This window comes from Physcomitrium patens, chromosome 6 (assembly GCF_059467195.1).
Source record: "Physcomitrium patens ecotype Gransden chromosome 6, ASM5946719v1, whole genome shotgun sequence".
Taxonomy (NCBI): Eukaryota; Viridiplantae; Streptophyta; class Bryopsida; order Funariales; family Funariaceae; genus Physcomitrium; species Physcomitrium patens.
Window position 1 is genome coordinate 17836573 of NC_143415.1, and position 12949 is coordinate 17849521.

A 12949-nucleotide genomic window follows, 5' to 3' on the forward strand; every position below is an offset into this window, starting at 1 on the left:
TAGAAGAGGATGAAGATGAAGAAGAAGAAGGCGAGGTAGGGAAGGAAGGAAGGAAATTGGTGCCAGTGCGATCCTCAGTCGCCATGTTCCTCGGAGGAGGAGCAGGCCAGTCCACGTCAGATCGGGGTGGCCAGCCTGGAGGGGTCGCTTGGACCACGTCGGCCTGTCCGACTCAGCACCTGCCACGCCGTTCTCCCGCCAGTTTAGGGCCTTTCTGTTGGTGACGTAGGCTCGAGAAAGATATTTATTCTGGTGCGGTGGCTTTTTTTCTTTAAACTCTCTCTCCCCGAGTTGAACAAAAGTTGGTCACTGTAACAAAAAAAAAGAATTTATATGCGTAAAATTTGTATTTGATTCTTATATTATTTAATAAAATATTAAACATATAGGATTGCCTAGTGTAATGGGGGGAGGGGGGTTTTCCATGAGAATTTCCTTTACATGTTTCTTTCTCAAGTGTAAATCTTTCATTGAATATAATATGTGCCCCAACATATTTAGTTGAATTCTTTTTGGGTAAGAATCAGAAAAGAATCATGTAATGATTTAGTATGAACAAAATTGTAGCTTGATATATTCTTAAGTAATGAATTCCAATTTTCAAATGATTATATATTCTTAATAATAAGGGATAATGAATTCAAGTTTGTTACGAAAGTAGCTTAGAGAAGTGTTTTGGTTGTAAAATCTTTCAGCTTCCGTTATTAATATTTATGTGGAGATCTTTAATGTATTGATTTAATGACTTATTGATATTTCGAATCAAAATTCAATTCTTTTGGCACTTCAATGGCTTTGAATGAAACAAAACATTTGCATAATTATTATTTTTGTTCTTGTAGTTATCATTATTTTCAATGGCACGATTAACTAAAATCTAATTTTGTGTAACTATACATGTAAACTTCTAGAAACAACGATTGGCTCACTATGTGCATTTTAATCATGTTCAAAATCAAAATGATTTAAAAACAGTGATTATTTTAATATTTTCTTTTATTTCTATTTTTGGAAAAAATACATCACAATATGCTTGCAAGACAATTGCTGTAGACATGTTCTTTTATCCTTTATTGTTTTATGTATTCATTTTTTCATTAAGAAGCTGCTAAATCAAAGGAATAAAGTGGATAACACAACCACAGAAGCATTGATGGTGACGACACATATGAGATATTTAAAGATTGATGTATAATTCTAAAATAAAATAATAATAATAATAATAATAATAATACTAATGATAATGAAAAAATAGCAGGTGAATTTTAAGAATATTTATCAAATATCTACGTATTTGATGAAAAAATATTAAACAATAGGTTTTTTTTAGACATAATAGTGAAAATTCATACTTGCGTCGATGTAAATGCCCGAAATTTTGAATATGGGAACTAAAACTTCGCTTAAGAATAGTATTGCAGTATTAATAAGAGAAAGAAAAAGAAACCAATATGGTTATAATTGAAGTATTCTAATGAAGCTATCAAATTTGTCATGAAAAAGTGAAAGAAATATGCACTACAAATTTCAAGAAAATATATGAAAGATTTCAGTGTTGAAGGAAGAAAGCACCAGTATTTACTTGAATTTGAATACATATACTTCAGTTTGAATACTAACACTTAAGTTTGAGCATGTGTTTACTGCACTTCAAGTTTCAGTTTCAGTTCCAAGCATTTAAGTTTGGCAAGACTAATCTGTCTAATGATGCAAAGATACTAATCTATGCAGGTTTAGCAAAATGGGGAAGGTGGGTCTTGAGCGCCAGATGATGCAAGACTGCAAGTGAGCGATGAGGTCCACAGCGGAGCTAATGGGTAAGGAACCTCCACGGCGTGTGGCCGAAACAGCTTCGGGGCCTTGTCAACAGAGGAGCCTCGTTACCCTCGTCCTGCAGGTTCGCTGATTTGTGTCCAGTATACGGGAGCTCATTCACCAGCATGCTTTCGTAATAAAGCCCCTCACGTTCCAGCCACACCATCTTCTGGTCCACCATACTCATGGTCCGCTTCAGAGCTGCGACCTCCTGCGGGGACTTCGCAGTGGCACCCGAGTTCTGCGTGACGCCATCGTGCGCCGGCTTCAGGTTTGGTAACACTCGTCGCTCTGCCGATTGCTTCGTCCTCCGCAGCACCACCAACTCATGATGCAACGCCACCTTCCGGAACTGGGGCGAATAAGACCCTGCTGCTGCTGCTTCACGGTGGTGCTTGTGATACTGCGGTGCCGTATTCACTGTTGGTGAGGTGGCGTGGGCAATGGCATCAATATAGAACGGCATCATCGTGTCTGCTCGAGCCGTGAAATTATGTAAGTTCACGGAGAAGGAGATCGACGTCCGTGAAGAAGTCGATTGTGCCCAGAACTCGGCAACGGTGTTGTCTAGCGCTTCATCAGAATAGCCACAACGCCGTGGTTATCGCACATTTATACTCTCTTGTGTTCTAGATACTTTTGCTTTAGTCATCTAGTTACTTTCTTGTGTTACGAAAGCAAAAGTACGTCTAAACCTTCTTCGCTGCGCTTTTGCGCCCGATATTCATGACTAGGCCACTCGTACCCGGCGGGAAGGACGATATCCGGATTGAAAACCTGATACTGTTTGAAGCCTTGCGTAGAGAACTTGAGTGTCATTTCTCACGCTGCTTTACTTTGATTTTCAACAATCAACGAAAGCGGTAGTTTGTGACCTATATTGAAACATTGTGCTAGTATTCTAATATAACTAGAGTTCACTTCAGAGATGTTTTGCCAAAATTGTCAAAGTTTGGAAACTAAAGCATTTATGGGAATCAATCTCAGTTCGTTGACGAATGAAGAATTTGATTGCGTGTGTAGTGTGTTGGACACGTACAAGCTCATGAAAGGATGCCCTGAAATGCTCTTGTGCGAAACACTGTGAGAATCTGGATGCAATGAAAGGATCACCTCTACCATTACCAACCATATTGGCAATCATGAATGTGTTCATCAAAAATATCCTCGGTCATGCTCATACACAGTGCTTGTTTTGACTAGTTTCTTATCCCCTTGCAAGAACCCCTGCTTGACAAAGCGTCTGTGGCTGCATGGGGGTTATCCTCGATAATAAGGGCGTAGGAAAGGAGATGGTGGAGAAGCTGGATGCTGTCTATGCGCGCCTCAGCGGGCATGATTCTTCAGATTCTAGCCCTCAATGAAATGCTCTAGCCGCACAAGGAGGACAAGAGCATTTAGGAGTAAATGGACGGCCGGTGTCAGAGCTTTCGATTCCATCGACATGCGCAGATGGCGCTCTGAATCGGATATCACACAACCCCGTCTATTCCAACCCGAATCAGGCATTTATGAATCAAACCACATCCATAGATTACAGGGACAGCACCCCTTGGAATGATGTCCCAGTAACTCCTGGACGAAGGGACGGAGTTGACAAGGGAAGTACGCCTCGTACAGGTTTTCCTGGACCTCCAAGTGTACGAAGAGCGCCCCAACCGGAATATTATCAACCCTCAGATGCATAGTGGGTAAGTGTTTTGGAAGCTGTTGAGTATTGAAGGAGCTTGATGCTGTTGTTGTGAAATGGATAATGAAATCTTGTAAAGCTGTAGGAGTGCCTGAATTTAGACAGTGAATCGTGAGAAGCTCAACATTGAAGCGAAGAATCCCTCGAAGGTTGTCTGTCCACATCCTAGCCTTGTATTATTAGCCATTGATGTCCTCAGAGGCCAGGCTAGGGATTCAGATGACTGATGCTCAGGATATGTTACTGATGTATTTCTTGGCAAGTAAATGGAAGAATTCCTTACTAATTGCAAGGGTTCTGTAAAGTGGACCGCAGTTGAATTTCTCATGCATCACAGAATACAATGAACCAGGTCATGACTTTTTGAGTTGTCAACACTGCAAACTACAATTTACCATCAAGAGATTGGACCTGCGCTCTTCCATCATGGGAAATTTCTTCTAATTCCTTTTACTCATCTTGGGAGAACTGTGGAGGTGCTATACAGGCTCATGGTGTCTCACCTGCCTGATGCATGAATATGGGAAGCGATCAACCTAATTATTGTAAAATCCATACGTGACTCAAACATACGCCGTAAGGTTGAACCCCATCTTATTGAATAGAATACGAGGACAAAACTTGTTAGCAATTTTATAGTGAAATTGTACCATCCATCATTAGACCTTCACCTCCTGCAAATTATACTCTACTACCGTTGCATCTAGAATGAACTCGACACGAAACCAGCGAGCCGCTCGGATTTATTGCCAACATTATTTTGACTCACCTCCACTTCAGCTTAAGATAAAAAATTGCATTCATTTGGTTGGCATGAACCATTTCGAAATTTTTTGTCACTTATTTCCAAATCACCATTAATACCTGCGAAGCATACAGTAACATTGAATTGGCACTTCACATGCTGAAAGAAAGGATCATATGAACGGTCTAGAGACGTCAACAACAGACTTTGAAATGAAGATGCGAATTATTAGTTAGAAAGAGCACAATATTTCAGGAGAAATGCAACGAAGACTTGAAATTGTTCTAGGAGGAGACGAGTACAAGTACCTCTACACGTTATGGATCGGGTTTATCAAGAGAGTGAGGATGCCCGACTGTGTCAATTGTGGACAAAGTTCTGTCGCTCACTGAGTGCTTCAATACTGGAAGTCTTGAATTTTTATTTAGCAGCTTCCCTTCAGTAACTGAGACTCTCTCAGACTGGTCTGATACCCGGATTCGAAGAACACTTCCTGTTTTGCTTGGACTACTCTCAGGCATCAATGACTGAACACCATTGCTTGCTTCATGACTTGGCTTGAACACAGCTGATAGTTTGTTGTTGCTTGTATCAGTAGGGTCACATGCTCTGTAGTTCGTCTCAATGTCGGTCTGGATGGGAATCTTAAATGCCTCCAGACAAACTAGCATTTCCGAATAATCATTGCCTGCATTGGTTTCCTTTGTGATGTCTTTTGATGCTGGGAAAGGTGTTGGGACTACCATTGCTGAATTAGTTTTCTTCAGGGAATCATGGACGTTCTTTCGTGCACTGTTCGGTCGACTAGAATGCACCTTAGGCCCATTATATGCTTTAGCACATAGATTAGACTCCAAGATTAGTCCATCTATTTGTGCCTTCCCTGCAAATATATCAAGGGAAGAAAACACGGCCAAACCACAGGGGCTGGTAACTTCACTGGTTGGGTCATGAGTCTCCTCTTGCTGTTTCTGTGGAGTCTCGATGCTGAGATTCTTAGAACAAATACCTACCCAAGAAGTCTCATGAAAAAGTTTTTTGCATGCAGAGCTATCCCGCTGGTCTTCAGCTAAAGCAGGATGCTCTGTTTTGCGCAATTGTTGTTCAAATTGAGTTTCTTGAATTGGTAAATGCTCATGCTGCATATCTTCATGGGAATGAGATGAGTCGATCGAAGGTAGGTCATAGTTGCACTTGTCCCGAAATTTCCTTTCGCCTTTTGATACTTCGTCTATCTTAATCAAAAGTTCCTCATTGGAAAATCTATTAACAGACTGTGAAGAATTTTCCTGCTTTGGCATCGTTAGCTTTTTGTCCACAAAAATGCTCTTTGATCCAGCACACTCATCTTCTCCTTTATGATGTTCTTCTCTCCCCACTCTTTCGGTGAGGCTGTTTAAGTGCGACTTTTCCTTTCCATTCTGTGCTCCACTTTCTGACTCGTGACAAGACGAGCTGGAGCAACAAGAAGCGGAACTCGTACAGTCCAAAGTTAATTGCTTGCCGATAATACTTAGCTTTTCATTCTCAATCGATTTATCAACCTCATGGAGGTGGTCACTGCGATGATGCCCATGATGTTTTTTCAACCAAGGGAATATGCTCCTGGGAGCTTGTGTGAGTGGATCGCTGCATAATGTATCATCACATAGGTTTATCACCCGGTCATCCGGAAGCATCTTGTTCACTACAGACTTGCTACAACAGTTGTCAGCTTTGCCCTGAATTGACAGGTGTTGGGTTGCGCACTGGGCGGCTTTCTGCTTTTCCTTTGTTGTACAACAATGATCACTGCATGAATTGGGTCGAAGGAGCCGCATGGAATTGAAGATGACAAGGAGACAAGTACCTACATCGGCCATCACTGCCGTCCATAGAGACGCATACCCACTGGCAGCCAACCCAATTATGACAATCTTGGTCACAAAGGAGAGGGTCACATTCTGACCTATCTTCCATCGGCAGTTTCGCCCCAGCTCCACAGCAATGGCCAACTTGCGAAGGTCATTAGTCATGAGAGCAACGTCGGCGGTTTCCATCGCCACAGCAGACCCCGCAACTCCCATTGCAATTCCAACGTCCGCAGCGGCTAGGGCAGGAGCGTCGTTTATACCATCTCCCACCATTGCTGTTGTTCCATACTTTTTGAGCTCTTGAATCATGTGAACCTTGTCTTCTGGGAGTAATTGTGCATGTATCTCAATTTCCCCTATCTAAGAGCAATGTATTGGATCAGATCCTTCTCAGCGATATAATATACTTACATTATCTTTTTCCGTCTACTTGCAAGCAAAACACTTACATGTCTCTGTAAAACCACTTACAGAAAATTTTACTCAAGGACAATTAACCTTCTACTTCGTGGTCAAAAATCAAATGTAGCTATGATACCAATACAACATGGGATAGGACTAAAGAATCGACGAAGAGTTTACTTAAACAGCAATAACGACAGATGTAAATGAAGCAAACATAGACATTTTATTACTTTTTTGTGCGCAAAAGAGGCTGCAGACGCACTGTCACCAGTCAGCATGGCGACCTTGATTCCGAGTTTCTGCAAAAAGCGAGATATTTAAGTGGTCAATAAAATAGAAACCACATGAGATTAAGAAACTTGAACTGCCTTTAGGTTTGCTCGTAAAGTATGTCTCACCACCGGAGACCCTGACTTGTAACACCTTGAATTTCAAACGTTTGTGTCCACAGGGACTACTGTTATCCCTTTATGTCTCCAAAACAAATGAAATGCAAAGGGGCACGCTGCCAGGCTCTAAATTTGTCTTTATGATTGAAAAATTGGAGTATCCTGTAGAATGGACATGCTAGGAGTTGTGGCACTTAAGACAATACCAATATTGCATCGAACTGACCTTCAGATTGCGGACAGCTTCAACAGCTTCCGTCCGAAGCTGGTCAGCAACACCATAGACACCCACAGCCATATTATCTACTCCGATCCAGCCAACCGTCGCACCTTGACTGCTCCATAAGTGTATCATTTCTTTGGCAACCGCTGTAAGAAATTAATTCATGTGAGCCGATCAATCCTATTATGTTAGCGTCTGGATAGTTCAGCAAAGAGCTCTTACATGTATGATTCACCTTACAACTGAGCATGCTGAGAACACTTGACTCAATCAACTGAGATATACAATTGATAGGTATAACAACATGCAACATTTCAGTCATAAATTCATCCGGTACCTTTGTCCCATCCTAGGCGGTTTGCCATGCGAGCATTGCCAATGTGAATGATGCGGCCGTTCACATTAGCTTTGACACCCTCGCCAACAATGACCTCGAAGTCTGTCACATGTTCTGAAGGCTTCACACCATTCTGGTTTGCGAAACTCACCAAGGCTGTTGCCATTGGATGACTTGCTTTGTTCTCTACTGAGGCAATCCTGCGTTGAAACCATCCTCAATGATACACAGCTCCTTGGGGCTCCAGATACAGGGGCCCAATTTGAGACCCTCCAGGTATCCAACTGTTAAGAACCTTTTCCTCCAATCCTTTTACTATCAAGGCGGTAATATAGCTAATTGATAGGACTGTATCAATGATGGTCACCTTTCACTACGCATGAAGCTATTTGATTACAAACTGAGTCTTTTTGACTTGCTGAAATAAAGATGGACGTAACGTTAATTTTTTTCACTGGAAAAGCATATTAATAGCTCGGTTAATTTGCACATACCAGTGTAAGATTTGGTGGATATTTGAACCACCGTCTAACCCCACGATATCAGTGACTCGGAAGTGGCCCTCAGATAATGTCCCAGTCTTGTCTAACGCGACCACTTTCAGCTTTCCAAGAATTTCTAGATGGCTACCACCTTTCAAAAGTAAACCAAGCCTTGCCGCTTGTGCTATGCCGCATGTCGTGACCACAGGTGTAGATATAACTAGTGCACAAGGGCATGCCACGACAAGAAGGACTAGAGCAAGGTAAAGCCAATGTCGTTGTGAATGAACGTGAAGTGCCCACGGCACCACGGCTATGATTATGGCTGCTAATACGATTCCTGCATCAAATCAAAGAGAGGCAGACACAGTCAAAGCACACGACATTCTCCATTGTTGGGTTTAAAATGAAACAACATAGATATCTTCAATGATGACATGTCATAAATGATGCATTTGATCCCGATAACACCAGCGTCACTGCTAAAACCCTTATCTCTTAGATACTTTACAGAACATTAATTTCTTTGCCATCCTGGAGGAACTATGACCATGGCTGCATGATACCTGGAGTGTAGTATTTTGCGATTTGTTCCACTAGCAATTCCGTACGAGATCGTTGAGTTTGTGCTTCCTCAACAAGGCGGACCATTCGAGAGACTGCTGAATCTTCAGCCAAAGCAGTGGTTTTCACCGTCATGTGCCCTGCAAGTTCCTTTGAATTGCGTTAGTCGATTGCTATCATCCTATTAAAAAGTACTACAACAGTTTTCTCTCGAAAACAAACATGGCTAAGACTGATCTGGTAATAATTTTTCTTGCAAGTGTACAGTAATTCAAAAACTCAACGTACCTGACATATTCACAGTTCCTGCCCATACAATTGAACCTACGTCTTTTTCCACCGGCAAAGATTCTCCTGTCAAACTACTTTCATCAACGTTACATTTTCCGGATGTCACAGTTCCATCAATTGGGACCAGTTCTCCAGCCTTAACAGTTAGTAACGTTCCAACTTTCACCTCCTCAACGCGCACACCCATTCCACTGCTAAGAAGCGTTGCACTTCGAGGAGCCAGGTCTACTACAGCAGCTATTGCAGCACGAGCCTACATCAAATAGTCAAAATTATAGCATACCCTAAAATCAATCTTGTTACACACGCTTCAGAGCTTCATGGCTCACTCAAATACCGCAGTGGCTTCTTCATTTAGAGAAGAATTCCTGTCACCAGTTAAGGTAGTCCAATCTGATTGAGTGCAACTTACTGATAGCATGAAGAACCTGGGAAGAAGAACCATAATTTGCAAGTGCTCATGGAAAGTGAAAGGGCACCCTGTACCATAAATGTGTCCGCTACCTTTCTGGTATATATCTCTGAATTTCCAAGACATGTATATACAGTTTTTGGCATTTTGTTGGGATTGGTTTTCAGCAACATTTGATGATAGAAAGGCTTAAGCATATCAGTGCAAACAGAAATATTACGAATCACTCGGATCACTGGTAAGTGAGTGTAACATGAAAATTCAAAAGAAGTTACCTTATCACTTGACCTAGACTCAAGCCAATCAGCCAGTGTGAACAGAAATGCAATAGATCCAGCCTCCAAGTAGTCACCCAAACCAATCGCACCTCCCACTGCAATCGCATATCGCAAGCATGAATCTAACAGCCTAATTATGGACATTTTGTTTTTTCCATTAGACCAGAATGCGTTGCCCTCCACAGGCATAATGATAAAATCCTGTGGGAAAGGACTCCATCCAGTCGATTCCCATTAAGTTTTGTCATCAACCATGGTGGAAGGCAACGCATCCTCCTCTTTTGCTCTGATATTGACAATGTTACTTTAAAACTAGATTCTCATTTACCGATCATGTGGATTGAAATTCTGCGCAGAACAACCCTGGTTATTTGCTGCTTCATCAGAGCAGAATGGATTACCCTAGTGGAAAAAACGGCAAAATCCATTGGAAATTAAGTGAGTGGTGGTGGAATTCTGTCCACTAGGTTTTTGATTATTTCACCGACCGGAGACAATTCACCCTCTCGTGCTTCCGCTTCACTGATACGGTCAATTCAAAAACTTGGAAATTGAATGTAGACTTTTGAATATTTGAGATAATCGTAACATGCATGAGATACCGAAATGTTAACAGATGTAAACATGGAGAAGGGTTCGTCTAGTCACCTGCAATGAGCATTAGAATATTGATATCAAGGATGAAGCTTTTCATCGCTGCTATGCTTCGAAGGACCAAGGGAGGTATGCCAACACCAACAGAGCCTAGGGCCACCCATTTAAGAGGATGATACAGGTATTGAAAGAAGGATACTCCCAGGAGAATCCCCGAAGCTATGGTCCATGGACTTGGCCACTTCTGGGCAGCCTTCCATTCCCCTCTCTGATGCACACTTGCCACCATGCTTGCATCATTCAGAGCCTTTACTGTTCCACAAATAGTTCACCAAATAACGGTGAAGAAGTCACATATTAGAGATATAAATATCAAAGCGCCAAAAGAGGCGTGCAGATAGAGATTCAAGTTTCTTGCATTGCTGTTCAACACCTGTCCATGAAGCACAAGGTGTTTGTAGAGGCTAAAGCGCTCACCAAGTTTAGAGGAGGAGGCTGAGAGTTGATCATGCAGAACAGTCACAGTCTTGGAAGTAACATTTACAGAAACTTCCTCTACCCCAGGGATGGGCTCCAACAATTTCTTGATAAGAGGAACCTCGTTAGGGCAACAAATGCCCATCACATCAATGGTGGTTTTGCTTAACCCTGTTGTCTTCGAGGTTTTTGGGATTGTCACCGTGGTATCGTGCCAATGTTCCTCCTTTTTCTCAGTACAACATTGATTCTCGACTTTGTTTTTCGGTGTCCTATATTTTGATATCCTACTTGATTGAAGACCAGCTGCCTTCTTCTTGAGAATCTTCTCTTTGTTACACGATTCCAGAGAAGTCTGCACATTTGATAAAATCTCATATCCTTGTTTTCTTGGACTCTCAAAACTGAAGAGATCGAGCAATTGCTTGGGACGACGCTTGAGTTTCCCTAGGGTTTCTCCAACTTTTACCAGCCGTCCGTGCTCAATAAATTTCTGGTTGCCAGTTTCTGTCCTCTGCGCGTGGCTGAGCATGTATGAGCCGTCGTGTAGAGGAACAAGGCAATCGAAGTGGTCACCGTGTGCAATCAAATCATGGCCACAATTCTCTGTACCATGATGATGATCAACCTCAGTTGGTACATGCTTTATGGAGCCCGCCAATTCTCTGACCATTGGCAAGGCACAACCAGCATCTTCCATACACTGCCAAACAATCAAAAAGGCCACATAACTATCTTCAATGTCGAGTGATGGCATTATCTAGTGCGTTCAGCCTCGAAATATTATCAGAATTCTTGCAAGATGACCACTGTGCAACCCTCATCATGATTCAAACTTAAACAAGAGAAAAAACATACAAAACTTCAGGTCAAATATCCGCAGTGTAGCCAGTGTTGGAAAAGCTCAGACCTGTTCGAGGAAGATGTCTTGTGTGGATTCTCCTTGATGCACATGGGCGTGGACGTGGCCAACCTCCTGAAGGCAACAAAGGGCGAGGGGATCCCACCCACCACGAAGATCCCGTCGGTGGTCCAGCACACATAGTTTAGCAGCCATGGCAACCGTGCTGAATTGCGGTGGCATAGATAAGTACGCGAATCGCCCATTTTCCAGAACCATATAATGATCCCCAACGCCATGTTTCTGTTACACAAACACAACCACCCAAACTACACAATTACTCAATACAACCACCTAAGCTGGACCACAATTGCAAGTCGATTTGAAAACACATTAAAAGAGCAATGCACTAAGATCCCAATTAGAATCTAGGGAAAATGTACCACGAGCCCAACTCCAGACTCGAATTGGGCTGCTATAATCTCTATGAAGACCTTATTGCTAGGCTTTCGCTCAACAAGAGCCGAAGTTGGAAACAAATCAGCTGAATGATCAGAGCACTTTGCTTATGCTTCTGCACTACTTCACGTAATAGGGAGAATCACTGTACAAGATATGGGTTCTCAGAGCATATCCATGGTATTGATTAAGAACTCGTCCAATCTCATGCAATCAAACCCTGCACCCTAATTACATACCTGGCATCTGGGCGGCAATGGTGCAGGCTCCACAATCGGCAAGGCCACAGGGGCCTGCACTTCAACCCCAGGCATGACTTCCGATGGGTTCACACCCACCTTCTCAATCACCCAATGGCCTCAACCCTCCATGGAGAACTAAAAAGACTCGGAGAGAAATCCGAGCGCAACAAAACAACACCAAGAATGCAACCAAGAACAATCACAAACAACCGAGACTTCGGCCACAAATTACACCCATTCTTCTCCACCACAACTCACATCATCCCTCAAAACTTGCTCCCTATTCCTATTTCTCGGAAACATCAGCAAGAGCTGCGCTCACAAACTCAAAATCCAACAAGCTGGGGCTACAAACTACAGCTTCATGGCATCTTCACGCCCAAGCCTCTCGCGATTGAGTGATGAAGAAAACTTACGGTTGATCGACAAGGTGGGCTTATATCCACCTTCATTGTATGAAATCACAAACAATGTGAGCTGTCCCACAATTATAGTCCCAGAAAAGAGGCCGATTCATGAGTAATTAGAGGAAGCCATAAGTGAGGAACATGTTGGCCTTGCTTGCTCTCTCTCCCTCCAGCCACGGTTACGCTATCGAACGGTGGAGTCCTCCGACCGGAGGTCGGTTGCACTCAACCTGGGCGAAAGTGGGTGTCGATGCGTGCGGTAGGCTGGGTGGGGTTATGTTGCGACCGATGGTTGGCGGAATCCCACAGGCTTCATGTGAGGGCTGCTCTGGTACGTCCGATCGGATGTCTTCATCATCGTACCACCATGCACGCCATGCACACGTCCAGTCCGAAACTCGTTGGCCATTCGTTGTCCCTGTTAATCCGTTATGGGTTCGGACCT

At 42.8% G+C, this 12949-nt stretch overlaps 1 protein-coding gene across 2 annotated transcripts; it reads right to left on the reverse strand.

The window, feature by feature from the left end:
• Positions 1 to 3929: 3929 nt before the first annotated feature.
• LOC112283227 (uncharacterized) lies at positions 3930 to 12626 on the reverse strand. Of its 2 annotated transcripts, none has more exons than XM_024521688.3 (13): positions 12095 to 12626; positions 11466 to 11699; positions 10556 to 11258; positions 10133 to 10390; positions 9482 to 9579; positions 8792 to 9047; positions 8506 to 8643; positions 7952 to 8279; positions 7458 to 7657; positions 7124 to 7266; positions 6739 to 6807; positions 4559 to 6463; positions 3930 to 4369 (listed from the first exon to the last, which is right to left on the reverse strand). In XM_024521688.3, exons 1-12 carry the CDS (start codon positions 12167 to 12169, stop codon positions 4568 to 4570), a joined length of 4398 nt encoding a protein of 1465 aa, XP_024377456.1. In that variant the 5' UTR covers positions 12170 to 12626; the 3' UTR covers positions 3930 to 4369; positions 4559 to 4567. The 2 variants fall into 2 exon arrangements, with proteins under 2 accessions (XP_024377456.1, XP_073390566.1); XM_073534465.2 differs by having other exon boundaries at positions 11466 to 11725.
• Between the last annotated feature and the right edge of the window lie 323 nt (positions 12627 to 12949).

Bases quoted from the DNA above. Each gene is read 5' to 3' on its own strand.
- LOC112283227 (XM_024521688.3), bottom strand. From the start codon at position 12,169: ATGCCTGGGGTTGAAGTGCAGGCCCCTGTGGCCTTGCCGATTGTGGAG. The intron at 11,259-11,465 runs GTCTGAGCTTTT...ATTGTTTGGCAG, and splicing joins AAGACATCTTCCTCGAACAG to TGTATGGAAGATGCTGGTTG. The intron at 7,658-7,951 runs GTATGTGCAAAT...GTTTCAACGCAG, and splicing joins ATCCACCAAATCTTACACTG to GATTGCCTCAGTAGAGAACA.